The sequence below is a fragment of the Pygoscelis adeliae genome, unplaced genomic scaffold, assembly GCF_000699105.1.
Source record: "Pygoscelis adeliae isolate BGI_AS28 unplaced genomic scaffold, ASM69910v1 Scaffold300, whole genome shotgun sequence".
NCBI lineage: Eukaryota > Metazoa > Chordata > Aves > Sphenisciformes > Spheniscidae > Pygoscelis > Pygoscelis adeliae.
This window is the reverse complement of record NW_008824004.1, coordinates 1,373,479-1,390,007: the sequence shown is the minus strand read 5'-3', so window position 1 is coordinate 1,390,007 and position 16,529 is coordinate 1,373,479. Positions and strand designations below refer to the sequence as shown.

The window sequence follows — 16,529 nt, the reverse complement described above, 5'->3', positions numbered from 1 at the left end:
GGAGGGGGGGGGGTGCCTGCCATTGCTCCTGGCCCCGCTCACGCCTCGTCAGCCGCCCTGGTGAGAGCTGCCAGCTCCGGCGGGTCTCTGCGCTCCCCTGTGGGTTCCCCGGCTCAGGACACCCCCTGTACGCCGCCATCCACCGCTCCGCTGCGGGACGTGCCCGCACCGGAGCTGATCGCCTCTGCAAATTCAGTTACAGAATCCAGTTTAGCTGCATTCTCTTTACAAAGCATGTAAAAAAGGCTTTTCTTCGTCAGAATTAGGAGATATGACCCGCAAAAAGCACACACAATGAATAAAATTACAGTTATGAAGAGAGTAAATTTGAAACATGTATTATTAAAAATGGAGCTGATCGCCTCTGCAAATTCAGTTACAGAATCCAGTTTAGCTGCATTCTCTTTACAAAGCATGTAAAAAAGGCTTTTCTTCGTCAGAATTAGGAGATATGACCCGCAAAAAGCACACACAATGAATAAAATTACAGTTATGAAGAGAGTAAATTTGAAACATGTATTATTAAAAATTAGATACCATAGATGGTATCGAAGTATGTGTCCTAAAACAAAGAGGTGGTGGTCATACATCATATTTGAATGAGTAGGCAAAAACTATGGGAACTCACTACTTACCAGGGGTGGATTCAGGAACCTAAAATTAGTCTGAAAATAGAAAACAGTAACTAGATGGCTTTTCCTCTCGGTGATATTCATTCCCATAGCACCTAATTCTGCCATCAAGCCTCATTGTCTCCAACATATTTAAGGATTTTGTAATTTCAGGTGTCAATCCCTCTCTTGCTCTTATGCAATGCCTTTCTTCTGAGAATTGCAGAGTTTTTTATATAAATAATAAGGTATACAACACCTACGAATTAGGAAGTTCCACCTTTCACAGATGGAACTGAAACAGAGCTAACATGCCCCAGATTTACAATTTTTCTGAAGTCATCTTCTCCCAGAAAAGATTAGAATAACTCTAATTTGCTTTGGAAAATTACTGTGTCCTAAGTGAACTCTCCTGTAATTTGAAGGCATCTTATTGCAGTAATATCTAACAGGAAAGAGAAAGGGACTGTTTTTTTTTCCTGAATCAGATTTTGGTGATATATGTCATTACATGTCCGAAACAAGTGAACACTAACACCACGGAGGTACCAGTCATGACTCTGTAGCTGCGGGCAAGCTCCATTGCACACTTAAAAAAAAATTAATTAAAATCCTGCAATGCTTAAAAAAACGCATTGTATACTCTCCAACCTGAATGACCAACACAAAGTGATTCTGTAAATGTAAGTTTAAACATAAATTCACTGATTTATGAGCAAATACATCTATACTGAATAAGAAAAATCTGATAGCTCAGAGCATTGCCGTCAGCCTCAGCATGATTCAGCATGATTTTTGGCAACAGCGGGAAGCAAGCTCTTCTCATCCCGCTGCAGCCCATTTAAAGTTTAAGCACGTGTTTTATGAAGAAGCAAGGTGGTAGCGAAGCTCAGAGCAACTGTTTCTAATTGTTGTGATTAGACAGATGACAAATAAAATCAGTCCAAGGGCTCATGTGGGAGGCCGTTTTGACAGAGGTAAACTTTCCTCTCCAGTTAATTTGCACATGGCAATCATATTAAGTGGAACAATGTGGAGAAGGGGCTCATGTCAAAAGTTTTCACTGATAAATCACTTCTTTCCAGCCGCCAGCATTCTGTAAAGATCCTACAGCTGGTGACAGGATGCAGAATTTGTGCTCATAAAGCTCCCTGCGGTACTGCTGCCTCCGTTACAGCATGGAAAAAAGCAACCTTAGCTGGATAACTACGATCTGATCATACACTGAGCTTTTAACCATACAGACAGAGGGACTGGCTCTTTGCTTCTGTTTTGGGGGTTTTTTTGTGTTTTTTTTTTTTTTAATTTTTGGTGATATTAATCTCCATAGTACTCTTCTGAATCAATAAATCCATTACAAAATAAAGGCATTTTCATCAGCTCACTTCAGCTGCTCTGCCAAAAAAACCCCACCTTAATTAGCCAGTATTTTTGGGCTGCTGTGTCATAACCAGCAGAATGGTGAATCTGCCCCCAACTGTTAATAATTAAAAAGTCATTTAAGGCTGCATATCTTCAAAGTATTAAAAATAATTATGCGACACGACTGTTACGGGGTATGCTCACTTAATATAGCTCAAAGAAGTGAGATAAGAATTACTTACTGAAGATGTACATATAAGGTCGCCTTGCAATGAAGGTATGTGTGTGTGAGAGGGGAATGGAGGAGGAGATCCTCACCTGGAAAAGACTACACAACTCAGAAAATTTTCTCCAAATATTCTTTAGTGGAATCTGTAGCTTTTTGCCCGATCTTGGAAACAAACAGTCATGCAGATAAGGCAGTATTAAATGGATCACTGCTGCCTCTGGAAAAGAAGATAAGTTAGCTTTTGGTGCTTAAATATTCGCTTTCTGACAGCTGTTCTCCTTTGTCACAAGCTTCCTCTGCCAAGCAAAGATTATTTGGGATTGACAAGTCTGTGCTTTGGAATAAACAAGATCTTTTCTCTGATAGGGTGTTGGAAATGGATGCTTAAGATACAGATAACAGTGTAGTCCGTCAGGCGTATTATATAGCTTGAGGGGGTCTCAGGGAAAAGGTACCAAGCCACACAAATACCTACATGTGCCTAACAGTGTTTATGAATCCGTACTATTCCAAAAGAGACCGAGAGAAGGAAATCTTTCCCTCACACACTGCAACTCTGATGAGAAAAAGACAATTCTGCTTCCTACACTGTGTGAGAGTGGAGACAAAAAAGTAGAAAGAGGAGACAAGACCGTGAGGTTGGAGTAGCTGAAATGGAGAAATTCACACAAAGCAATGCTAAGACCTAATGGAAGCATGAGGCGGTTTGATTTCTTAAAAAAATACATATCCCTTTGGGATCATTACCTGCTCTGTAACCAGCACCAGCTGCACGTGGCATATCAGGGCTGCCAGCATTCATGCAATCATTATCACTCAACAAACTTGCTGCCACATCCACAACTGGAGAGGAGGAAAAAGTTAGAAATGGTCCCAAATTCCTCAGTGCCACTTTGTTAACCACTAGTGCTAAGGCTGCTGCTCTAAACACAACCTGTGCTTTATCTGCAGCCCTAAAAGGGTGGGTGCCATCTTCTCTTTAAGCCTTACTGGCTCCCAGTTCAGGCCAGGATGCTTCACTGGTGAGGCAGCAAAGAGGCACTTCAGACTCTCATTCAGTGCAAGGTCTGGAGGTCTCTGCATCTTCTGTCTCCTTTTCCTCAAAGAGCAGCAGCAGTTCTAGCAGCACTTCTTGAACCCAGTACTTCAAAGATGAGCTATACTGTTACAGGAACCCAAGCTCACAGGGTCTTCTTTGATCATTGGGTCTTCTAGACCCAATAAACCATGGGAATCGGCTGGACTCAAGTGAACACCAGGGAAGTACAAACATTTTAAGACTTCCCTAAGTTTTAGCTTTTTTTTTTTTTTAAGGTCTTGCATACACAGAAGCAGAAGCCATCTATAACAGCTGTCACTAATTGCAGTTGCTGCCGTACATGAGTGATAGCCTGATGCCCTAAAGTTCTGGTGCTGGAATATATTCTTTTTGTTCCCCCAGATGATGTTCTGCAGCAAAATAATCCCAAACCCAACACATTACCTACATGCATATTTACATGTGTATGTGGACAAGCGCTTGAAAATTACAGTTCCTCATAAATTTATCCATAAATTACCAATAGTCATTGTCAGATATGATGCACCTTAACATACCTGTACAGGTTGCAGGTATCCTTGAACTCAGAATCTCTCCTTTTTATTGCCAAAAGTGACATTTAATTACAAAGAGGTGCTGAAACTTTGTTAAGCTTTACTGTTACATACATACTAGCATTCACCACTTCAAATTCAAAGTTTGCTGACACGGTGTCGGTACAGATTTTCTGTTTGAATACTTGACACCTGCCAAGCCCCACACTCTTCTTTTACCTGGAGTAATGGATAGCTTGATGTCCTGCAATATTAAAATAGAAGTCAGTTGTATGTTTCATCTCATCGGTATGTCCAGAGACTTCAATCCAGTGTGCTATCGGGAGGCAGTAAACTCCATCTACTATGTTACTCTGGTTGTAAACACAGCTTCGATCGTGATGGGGCCCATTACCTAGAACAGAAGAAAGGACAATTGCGGGCTGTGTATCCGGAAAATCTTCTGAAAGGTTTGTAGGAGATGTGAACTGAGTATTTAAGGCAAGGAGTGGCGTTTGCTGCCTGTTCAGACTGCATTCTCATAACACATTAGCACCTCAAATAGTGGTAACAGAAGCACTGCCACAAAGCAAATGTTCAGCATTAAAATCAATTTTTGCAAATTATTTAAAAGACATTAAAGCTGTATAAGACTCCCAAATCATCAACCGTGGCACTTACAATTTCAAGAATAATTAATTTCATTTAAGTTCCTCATCCGATGTCTGATAATATGTGACCTCAGTGTTTAACGTTTCTGCTGTGTGACCTCTCTCTGGGGGGTTCAGCTTGCTGTGGCCCGAGGTCTAGCTCTGACACGGCACAGCAGCATCACCGTGCCTCAGGCTTACTTCAAAGGAAATTGCCAAGCTACGAGAAAGACCTCAGAGAAAGCACAGAGCACGGCTGTGCAAGATCAGAAAGGGAAAATCGCAAACAAAAGTAGGACTGGTGACACTGGAATTGTTACCAGCTTCAGCATTCAAGAGGAAAAACACCGACGTGGAAAGGCATCAAATCCCGAAGAAGAAAAGTAAGCAGGCGGCAGACAGCAACCCGGCAGCAGTGAAGACCTGTTTCAGGGAGAAGTGACGGGTGGTCCTCCTCCACCTCATTCACAGCTGCCTGGCCTGCAAAGACCCTTCAGGCATCCTGCTTGGGACAGGACACACACCGATGCCTAGCCTTGGAGCTCATTAAATCCTACCTGTCTTTTACATTTGCTAACAGATAAACAATCACTTTGTACTCTTCAGATGCACGTCCCGCCTACAGAGTCTGTTCATACACAGTAAAAGTTGCCCAAAGTGACCCAGAGAGAGATGGTCACACCTGCAATGCTGAGCAATCACAATTACCTAAAACGGCCTTGTCTAAAGAAAGAAATTTTTCTTGCTGTTTTCCACGATCTAATATCCATTACCCCTTCTTCTTCTCTTACAGCAATAGTGTGAACTTTAGTACAGAAAAGCAATTTTTAATACCATGCCAGAGTAAACAACTTGAATTAAACCGGGTCGTGTCATCAATCAAAAGGCTATCTAGCCTCCAACAATTCAGTACATGTATATTCTCCCCACACACACACTTTTACACACTTATTGTAATACTAAGTGCCATGTAGGAATTATTGTGCAAATTAGAAGTGACCTAGTCTATGGCTTGCTTTTAACGTCAGCCTGTTACACTTAAACATTATTAATGATGTTAGAACATTTCTGAGTAAAATTATGCCCAAAGGAATATCTTCAATTTCACACAGCACGTAAATGTATGACCAGCTTCCAAGCACCGCATTTAGGGAAATTTTCTAGAGCAAGAGCATTTTGGGAGATGTATTAATGCAAAGATTAGAGAATAAGACTAACATTTGATACTAAAGCTCAAACAATCTCCTTATTTCCAAATGACATGCAGCACATTTTATCATAATTGTGAAATATTATTATTTACCAAAAAGAAAATACGAGGCAGAAAACTATTTTCTCTTTCTATATTGCTGAACCATTATGCATCATATGCAATGGTATGACACAGCTTTTGATAAATAAGGTGAGCAAAACCAGTATATAGCTCCTGAAGCTACAAATCTTACCACTGTATTTTTATCTCACATTTCTAATTGTTTACACATTCTTACCACTTTTAAACAATATTTGAAGACAGTAGTATACAAATACACAACAGCATAACAAAACCCATGGATGTTTAGGACACTTAATTGACTTCATGTATTCAGCAAAATCTTTACAACCACAAATAACACATCTTGCCTTTCCCATTTTACTCTCTGGTAACTGTCTGTAGCAATGCACATCACCATGGTCCTTCCTGGCCATCACAAGGCTGTGTCTGATCCTGACACCCACCCACCCACGGGCAGACGTCCCATCCCAGCCTCAGCCCCATCCCCTGGGAGGTGCCCAATGCCCTGGGATGGGAAGGCCGCAGTGCCCCCGGCTGCCTGCTCCTGGCTGCCAGCCCCGTGGGGTGTCCCTGCAATCCCAGTCCTGAGTCCCCAGGGACCCACCAGCCCTCACTGCACCCTGGCAGTTTTGAACCATGTTCTCAGGATCTCTGGCTCTTTTGATACTCCCAGCCCTATTCTTCCTTGTACGTGGGCGCCCTTGTACCCACTCTGGCTCCCTGAAGGACTGCCCCTTCCATTGCTCACAGCTGTTCCTCCTCTCCCACCAGGGTTTCTGCATGAATTTTTGCAATCACAATCTATGATCTCTCCCTCCTGCTTAATTTCTTCTTTCCTCGAGGTGCTAGTCAGTCCTACAAGACAACAAAGCCTCACCCTTCTTTGTCTTCATGATCTCAGTTGTATCACTACCTGCTTCCTACTTTCCTGTTTCCAATTGCTGCTGCTTGAGATGCATGTACTTCTGTCATTTGCCAGTTTTACTGTCCATCCTCCTTCTCCTCCAGTTTTAATTCTTGGCTCTTTTTTTCCTTCCTTCTCTATCATCTGCCTTCTTAAAAGGCAGTAGCCTCCTTGCCTTGTAACCTTTTCACCTTCACCATCATTCATTCCCTTACCTAGCCTACAACCACACATGAAAGTGGGGCCAAGAGTAAATTGCCACGAGACGTTTGTTTCATTTGTTCCCTCAAACAGGTTTTGTCAAATCTCATTCTGAAAAGCTTCCTTCTCTAATTGTTATTTATCGCTGTTGATCTTTCGGCACCACCTTCCTGCTGTGGCCTACAGTCGAACAGGAATCTCAGAAGGTATGTTTCCATTTTGGCTGTAATACTCAGGTAAACAGTAACAGCTTGCATTCCTAACATTTTTCATGAGAATTGCACAGCTCTTTACTACTCCTTACACTATATACTGATCTATGAATTAACAACCCTCTTATTGAAATATGATGTCCATGCAACAGAATGTATATGAATATACATTCAACATATATATATTCATGTGTATATATGTGTTGAATACACATTCAACAAATATAGTGATATGATTTCAGACAGGAAGGGGAGAGTGCTACCATCTCCAAGAAATACTAATTTAGAGAACAGTATGATCATACCGAGCTGTTCAGGAAGCTGAATTCTCCATTCCCCTCGCAAGAGTTATGAAAGAAGGTAATTACCACAAACAATCAGGATCTCACTACCCAGGCAATATCCAAACGATACATAAGGACTTCTCGACATAGTTTGCTTCACAAGACACATTTAACAAATAAGTTTCAAAAAAAGAGAAAGTTGTTGTATCAGTTCACATCATGCTTCTGCTAGCACAGTTTGTCACAGGAAAACCGTAATATTTTGGATGCCATAAAACAACAATGCAAGGAAACAGTTTCAGAAGGAGAGACAGATGACAAGTTTGGAGGAGTACTGTAGAACTCATCTATAATTTAGAGCTGCTATAAAAGGGCTAAAGATTGAATTCTCTCAGCTTTTATCTTCCAGAGTAATTTAATACAAAAATAAGTCGGCCAATGAAACCCATTTTCATTCAAGGTAACTGATCATAAATTGTTTTTTAAATAGAAAACAGTTAGTATCACTTACATGTTCTGTTACATATTTGCAGAACGGATATAGCTAGGAAAATGGGCACTCCTTGGGTGATGAGCAGAAATTATTAACTGGATAATCCTCAGTCCTTTTCCACCCCTATCTTTTCAAACCTTTCCTCATGAGTTTCCTTTGCCTGAAGCAAGGTGCATCAGCCTCATGGTATGAGGTACGTCCAGGCAAAACATGCCTTAGTCTCATCTTAGCCCCTTCATCTCTGCTGATGGATCAGGCTCCTTGCATCTCCTTTGTGGTAGTTACATGACTCCGTCAGACTCAGACTCAGACTCAGAAGAGCTGGCCCAAGACTTCTCACAAGTACAGGAAGACTTTGGGCCAAGAACGAAAAAGCTTTCAGAGTCAGAGGCATGATAAAAATCTGGCATACTACGTGAAACACTTAGTCTCCCCTCCCTCACCACAACAGGCCAAGCAAAGTCCTTTCTGGATTTGGATCCCTGGAGCATGGGGGCTTTCCCATGCCCGGGACAGCGAGTCGGGCAGGGTGTTAGCTCCAGGCAGTGACCAACAGCACCACAGATCAAAGACCACCACTTCTTTGCTCTCTCCCTGGTCCAGGGCTGTTTGTGGTTGGTTAGTTTGGGAGGAAACAGAGCACCTGATGAAGGCAGTGGGACCAAACTCAGCAGAATCTAATTCTTCCCAGTGCATCAGAAATGTGTTGTGGCCCTTTCTAATCGATTACCTTCTGCTCAAGGCACCAGAGAGAAAAGACAGAGGCCAGCGCAGAGAGAAGTGCCATGAGACCACATGCATGCAGAGTCTGGGCATGTCTGCTCATGACTAAGCTGCTCATACCCACACCAACTTCCTACTCCACTTATTTCCCCCACAGGTCCCAGTTATCTGCATTATCTGAAAGGCCACTGCACCTTTGGATCTTCTAAGTGACTTCCTAAGAAGTCAGACTCAGCAGCCCATCCCCACAGAAACTCAGCTTTATTAGTCACTTCTCAAATGCACAAAGCATTTCACAAAGCAAATTACGAAAACTGAAGGCCTAGTCCTGAAGTTTAGTTTCTGTACCTGAAGCTCGGAAAGGTCCTATCTACAAGCTGAGAAGGCTATCCTGACCATGCTGGGCAACCACGTCTGTCAGGGTGCCTCTACATCACCGCCTGGCATGGCACAAACAGAGAACGTCCAGGGTTTAATTTGCTGCAATCCAACATGCTTCCAGGACCACAAGTGCACATCACATCTTTACCAGCAACGAAGTGTGCAGTGCTGGCCAGTCCCAGGCACATACCACTCATGCAGAGATTGAACGGCCAGAGGATTTTGCATGCCTGTTACAAGCTGGATGCTAGGAGGGAAACAGCTTGAAGCATACCAGTGTTGAGCGTGAGGGCATACTGCAAAATCCCTAGGGGAGCTGCAAGGCATATTCTCACCAAAGGGAACCCTTTGGTGCATAAATTGTTCATGTAAATACATCTGTCCGCTTACACTGACTAGTCTCCCCAAGCTTACCCAAACCTTGTACAAAGACTTCAAGTTTGCAAGACAACAAGAGCACCGGTCTCAGAACCAAACGCTGTTTTCTCACACAACATCAGACCACTGGGCAGGTTTCCAGGTACTTTTCGTATGAAATAAAAAATTATTTGGGTGAATTTTTTTTTTTTACAGTCAAGAACACATTGTGCAGCCTCAAAGATTTGGGGGAATTTTAACAGCATTTCAACTTTTCTGTTCCCAGAGCCAGTAGTAAAGCAAAGAAAATCAAATCTGGTTTCCACTCGCCTGTTCATCTTTGCAGAAAAGAAAACAAGCACAAATGCTCTAGAGGCCATGAGAAAGGGCAACAGACAACAGGAAACACACATTTTTACAGCCCAAACCACTCTAAATTAGTATTTTTCTTCATCTTGTTTTTATTCATGTTGTTCCAAGTGGAAAAACATTGGTTTAATTATTTATTTTTGGGAGGCAAATACACAATCATTTGAAAACATGTAAAATTCAACCATAAAAAAGGGTAAGTTAAATATCTGAACAGTACTGATCCTCCCATTAATTGATCATGTGGACTTCCCTAATTAAAGAACAAAAGGAATTTGGAAGAGTTTATTAGAAGATACAGGTCCCAGTTTAACCGATAGGGTAGCAGTCTCTTTCCGAAATGATTTTATTTAAAATCCGTCTTTGTGACTCTTCACAGCAAAAATGTTTATCTAAAAGAGAAACTTAAAAATAAGTTTCTAGGCATTAAATTATAAAATCCCATTGCTTTTGCAACCCACCTGTTGCTCTCTCTACTGTGGACGGTTGCGCAGTGGAATCCACTGATGTAGGGAACTGCTGGAGAGCAAAGCAACCAGCAGCCCCGCTTACAGCTCAAGCCTCACAGAGGGCTCTTTCACAATCTGCGTGACTGCACGTACGGCTCCTGGTTTAATGCATATGAAGGATGATCAAAGTGGCGTATGAAGGAAGCTGGCTGCACAAACAACCAAACAAAAGATTAAAACCAAAGATCTCCACATAATGATAAATGGCACTGGCAAAAGACAGAGACAAGAACGAAACAAAGGAAAAACAGATGAAGATAAGTAAGTCAGAAAAAGATGTCCAAAGATCAAGGACTGGAAGAAGATAAGCAGGGACCAGAAGAGGATCTTCTGAAATTCGAGCTAACGACATGCAGTAACAGAATGCAAAGAAAAACCTTCAGTTACTGTTTTATTACAGCTGTACTGCAGAGATGAAAAAAGTATAATCCAACAGTCTGCCAACAGCACAGACTCATCTTGACACAGAGGACAACTGCACACAGATTGCATAATGTTCTGGAAGAGTCACACTGGTGAAATTACCAGCTTGATTCTAAAAGATAATGAGCGAAATCTAGGCCAAAGAAATTTCTCAGCACCATTAAGTGTGGTGAACAAAAAAACATGAATGAATGGAAAAAATAAGATTGCCTCTTCCAGTGTCTCCGCAGAGCTCTTTGCAGCAAAGCCACTTAGTGTACTGCTCAGCCACAGCTCTCCCAGCTACCGGCTTGTTGCGTACCTTGCTGGAATTTTTTTCTGCTTTTTTACTGTGTGAGGGAAGGTATGTAGAAACTCCAGGGCACAGCAGCGGCTGTAGAGGTGCTGGGTATCTCATCCCTGCCTTAGCCAGGCCCTAAACCACAGGCGTATGCCTTCCAAACCTCCAAACCCCAGCAAGGTCAGCGTGTTTCTCAGTTCACCGCTACCTTTGAAAAGCCACAAGGCTACTTGGATGACCTTAGATGCGCACATTAGCTTCAACGGCAACTAACAAATCCAAACAGCAAGCAGCCAGGCAATTTTCAGATCACCTACTTTCAAATAAGTAAGAGCGAAGACTTACTTATTTAATCTGTCATAAATTCTGCATGAACCAGCAGGCTTTACACATGTCAAGTCAAAATTTTAAGCATGCCTAAGTATTTTAAGTAATTACAATTGAAATATTAAATGAGGTCCTTTAACAAGGTAAATGAACATCTTGAGTTCACGCTTAGAAACTCCCCCAGAAGAGTTTAATAACATTGTAAGCACTATGAACACTCCAGGGGCAGAGGAATGGGGAAGGGTTGAGGAATAGAAGATTTTTTTTTAAATAGTAATAGAACAACAGGAACTAAAGGAAACATACGGGGAAAAAAGTCTCCGAAATGAAGGATTTAAAAGATTAAGTACTTGCTAGCTTCCTTATCTTTCATACCAACATTACAATGAAGAAAAGCCTCAAGTCCTATTTTAGACCCGATTCTCACAGTTACCTGAATGTGCTACTGCATGGTGTCATTATCAGACATTACTCTAATTGGACTTCCATCACTACACTTACAATATTCAAATTTATTTACCCTTTATACCAGATTCTGTCATGAAAGTCTCCCTGCTGCCTAACTGTTTGAACGAAATTCAATCTGTTGTCTTGAAACAGGAGCTGTCTCAATCCCACCAAGGCTGAATTGCTATCGATTGTTAAAAACCAGAGAGGTGGGAGGCTGAACTCCCCTCGCTGGAACTGAGCTAGGTCAGGTATTTTGGCAGTCTGAGTCTGCCACAGGCTCTTAGACTGGAGTGCCACCTTCCTAAAGTCTCAGTAAAGCCCCTGAATAGCTGCCCTTTGTTTTTACACCTCTGACAAATAACACATTTCAATTCTGTATGTCATGTACTAACCCTTACTCATGTGCTTAATAAACATACACTTACTCTGCTTTTTAATGCTACTTTTTCTGCTGCCAACAAACTGTCTTCCCTTTAGATTCTGAAAACAGTAGGTGAATTTCTTGTATTACTTAAATATTTAATATTACTATAAGACAAAATTGTTCATTTGCCACACCTAGTTCACTAACGCCTTCTTCATGACTGGTTTAATTTTCAGAAATGCTTCCTTGCATTTGCCAGCCCAAAAGAGAGATCAAAAAAGCAGAAGACCATTTGCATCATACACCACACGTTTATTTTCTACCAGACTTAAAGCAGATTGTTTCAACTTCTCATTTGGTAGGGCTGATATTTATAACCAAGGAAGCAAGTTTTAAATCTATTAAAATCCAGCTTGAATTCAAGATTTTTTAGTCTATTAGTCTACTCCTAAGAGAATTCTTTTTATAGATTTTTTTTAATTATGCCAGAGTTAGAACTAAATGGTTCACAAGAAAGCCCTCCTCAGCGCTTAATGCTGTTAATCAACAAGGCTTTTTTTTTCTTTTTTTTTTAATCAGAGATGAGAAAATAAGATTTTTCAAAGGCAACTTTCAAAAACACGTGTTTTATTTCTCTCTCTAGGTCTGCTTAGGCACAGGTGTTTCTCAGTGGGAGCTGCTACCGTACTAAGAGTTTTTAAACAAATGCCCAGTCTAATGATGTAGATTAAGTCAGAGAAAAGCAACTAAAAGGGAATTCAGCTCATGTAAAAAAGAGGTTCTTCTCAGACAGATGGTGGAAATAAGAATAAAGGAAATGCAGATAACAGAGTAATGGCTGATAGCAACAAAATGTATAATGTAATACAGTCTTCCTAACTGCTTTGAAACTCTCTATGGCATTGTACTGTATATTACTGATTGTTACTTTCTACCATACCAGAAAAGACTACTGAACTATAGGCAGGAAACAAGCTACATCAAAACAGTAACCGTGGCAAAATCTTAACCAAAGTAGCATCCCAGTTACTTTACTTACTTCTCAGTGCTTCTCGCCAGTGAAAAGAAATTCTCGACCCATATTGCACGCTGCCGCCACTTGGAAGTGAGGGCAGGGAGTGAAGTGGAAGATGGGAAAAATGGCAAATAAATAAAGTATTTGCATAAACAATGCATTTATTGTAATTTTACCGTTATAACCACAAATGCTTTAATTAGGGTCTCACAGCAGTCAGAGCTGGCCCCTGATTATCCCTGCAGGTAGGAAATGACACGTACCTGCCAAATCCAGAGGAATGCATGTGTACAGACTTATATTCATTCTCCTAATTTTGCAGTTTCATGGGCAACTCTCTATTGTTTTATTGATCTCTGGTAGCCTGCTGGTTAATGCTGACATACAGATAGGAAGTAATGAAAAACTTGCTGCCAATGATACCATAATCCACGCTAAGTCTGTGTCTTGAGGGAGTTGAAAACAAAACACCAGGAGCTACTGTACTTTGTAAACAAAAGATTCTCTCCATTCATTAAAGAGGTATTGGGTAGTAGATTTCAAAGTTATCCACTTTTACTCATAAAGTTTCCTCACATCGGAAAGGTGTTAAGGCATCTAGCACTGTCCAGGAAGCAATAGCCTTGCACAAACAAAATGCGTATTATGCACAATTATTCAGCTATCAACTATCCAGCTGCCCTTTATGTTCCTTCCCAGTCACCACCTACTTCAGAACAAGTCTGGGATGGAGGAAGCAGGTAAAAGCCCTGTATTATTTTCAAAAGTGGAACAGATTACACTAAATACTGATGAAACGTGCAAGTAGCTGCAAGAAACTAGGCAGCCACTGGCTATACACAGGTAAAATGGCGACACCCAGTGGGAGCAATACAACATAAAATATCTGCATTAAAAAAAGGTATGAAGAGATGTTATCCCCTCCAGGTTTTTTTCTTTTTTTAATAATATAACTGCTATCTAATTTGGGGATCTGTAGATTAGCTTTGGGAAACAAAGAAAGAGAGATGCATCTCAGTTACAAAATAATAATGTTGTATCCAACTGTATTTCTCCAGAATGGCCTCAAAGAATTTTTACGCTGCTTTATCCTGCTATGGCTTACCCCCAAGTATTTTTTTATTCTGTTACAATCTCTCCAACTCGAATGGCAACTAGGTATTAACTTCCCATACAGCCTTTAAAGAATCTCCTCCATTAAAATAAGAAATTATAGCCGTTTAGTTCCATGGAGTTGAGGCCAAGAAGTGAGCCTGTTTTAGGTTTCAACACACTGACACTTCAAAAATGAAATTTTCATGTGCCTTACTATCACCAACGTTTTCAGCCAATCAAGTGCTCGACCCTTGAAAGCTATGAGCAGATTTTACTTCCGATATTTTCACTTATTACAATATTGTGAAAACCTGTATTACTCCATAAACGTACCAGTCTTTTTGAACTATCATCAGAAGTGTACGTTGTCCAACAGATGGCTTAAACTGTAACCAACAAGCTCACAGGAGCATGAACTGGAAAAGCTGGGAGGCCAACACAGCAAGCTGCAGGCTGTGTAACCTAACTGTTTCTAAATTGAACCGTTGTTGCATTGTTTGTTTTGGGCCCCTGAGAAACCACAAAGAACAGCACAGGTAAGTGCAAACAAGACACCTCCCTTTCTCTCCTCCCCCCTCCCCAAAACTAGAGATGGGGTTTTTTGGATGGAATAAGGCTCTGCTCACCTGTACACATTACCAGAATGTAGGTTGATTGTGCATTTGAGCTTTAGCTGGCAATGCTCTATCCGTCAAGCTTCAAGCAAGCACCAACTACATCAAACTAATGGTGACGTGAAAATGGATCAACGTTTTAGAATATAAGCTTGTACTTTTTATATGTATTTTTTCCCCTTCTCAAAACGTAAGGTGTCAATAGACTGTACTCCATCATCTCAAAATACAGTTTGGGGCATACCCTTAGTTAACTCCTCTGTCCTTTTATGGAACATGTATCCTGTACAGTACCTACAGTTTATTTAGAGCAGAGTAAAGGGGGAAAAAGGCATAGATGAATGTTCAAGCATAAATTCACAAAAATAAATTCAAGCATAAGTTTCATCTTGTATTTATTTAGTTTTGACAGCAGGCACAATATACTTTTACTTTCTAAGCTGAAAGAGAGACATAAATAAATCCAGTTCTGAAGAATCTACATCAAAAACAAAGTACACAGAAAGACACATAGGATGCAGTTGGGAACAAAAAAAAAAAAAAAAAAGGTGTATACATTCATTTATTTTTTCCAACGGGTAAACCTATTTCCAGGTTCTAAAGCTCAGCGTAATCAACCTGTTTTCCACAGATACTGTAGCACAGTTAAAAACCCTCCTGGATGACAGGCCTTTCAGCTGAGCTCACGGCAGGTAAGCAAAGTACCATCCCTGAAGAAACCTCACTTGGGCCAGAGCACATAGAGAAATCACGTGATTTGAGCCAGAAGAGCCCAATGGCTTTAAGTGACAGGCCCTGGATGCGGCATCATCACCCTGGGACAGCAGAGGTAAGCATCTGACCCTTCAGGAGCACAAGAGAGTCTCCTCTCCCACCTCATCCTCCCTAGAGAGGGGAACTACTTCCCACTAGACACAAGCAACAAGCCAGCAACCCTCCCACAGGCCAAGCCTTGCCTGAAGGCTTCCTACCGGACCACCTGGCAGAACCCAAAAGCCACAGAACACCGGCCCGTGACTTTGACTCTTCCAGCCCACAGAAACAAATAACCTCACTTTATCTTTCAGTTTCCCGATGGCATTGGAATGGCTGTAAGGATGAACTAAATTTATATTCAAAACATATGATACAACATGTACTGTAGTATTATAAAAATAATATGCATTACTAGTGGAATTCTCACGATGTATACTAATAAAAAAATTGGGAGTAATTTTCTTAAATGTGGCACATTTTTTCACAGCCAATATATGTAAACATCTGACATCCATAACTGGAGTTTCTCTGGTTACAGATGAATGCCTCAAATCATAAAGTTAGAGCAAGTACCATTCTGCACCTTCCTCTATTCCTCATGACCATGTCTTCAAAATTGCAGATGTTCTGTTACTGCTAAGTGTCTCCCAAAGCACATTTTAATTCTAAACACACAGGATACTAAAAAGCCAAAGCGTAGCATTTGCTTATCACCAAAAAAACAGTTCTATTCTTTTTTTAAAAAAGCTAGTGGTCTTTTCAAACTGTGATTTTTTACAAGAATAAACAGATGACAGCCAAAACTTTTATTGATCTACAGTTGAAAAAAAAAAAATCATTAAAACCAGTGACATAAAAAAAGACTGCAAGATATTGCTTAATTATTGGATAGAAAAACGTCTTTAAGGTCCCTTCATGTAATATATGAGGAACAATAAATTTCAGGGTTTAAGCAAATTTAGTTCTTTCCTGTAAATAACAACTTAGAAAAAAATGGTTGATATGAATGACTAATTAAAAAAAACCTCTGCATTTGGATGGTATGCCCATTTGTTTTTTATCATTTTAGCTA

General features: G+C 40.8%; 1 protein-coding gene across 1 annotated transcript in view; it reads right to left on the bottom strand.

The window, feature by feature from the left end:
- Positions 1-13,330, bottom strand: part of EPM2A (epilepsy, progressive myoclonus type 2A, Lafora disease (laforin)) — a 40,038-nt gene extending 26,708 nt beyond the window's left edge. Inside the window, exons 1-2 of the mRNA XM_009325454.1 lie at positions 13,256-13,330; positions 4,015-4,189 (exon numbers count right to left, since the gene is read on the bottom strand). Coding sequence (XP_009323729.1) covers positions 4,015-4,189; positions 13,256-13,298 — 218 coding nt within the window. The 5' untranslated portion in view covers positions 13,299-13,330. The remainder of the gene's footprint in view (positions 1-4,014; positions 4,190-13,255) is intronic.
- Between the last annotated feature and the right edge of the window lie 3,199 nt (positions 13,331-16,529).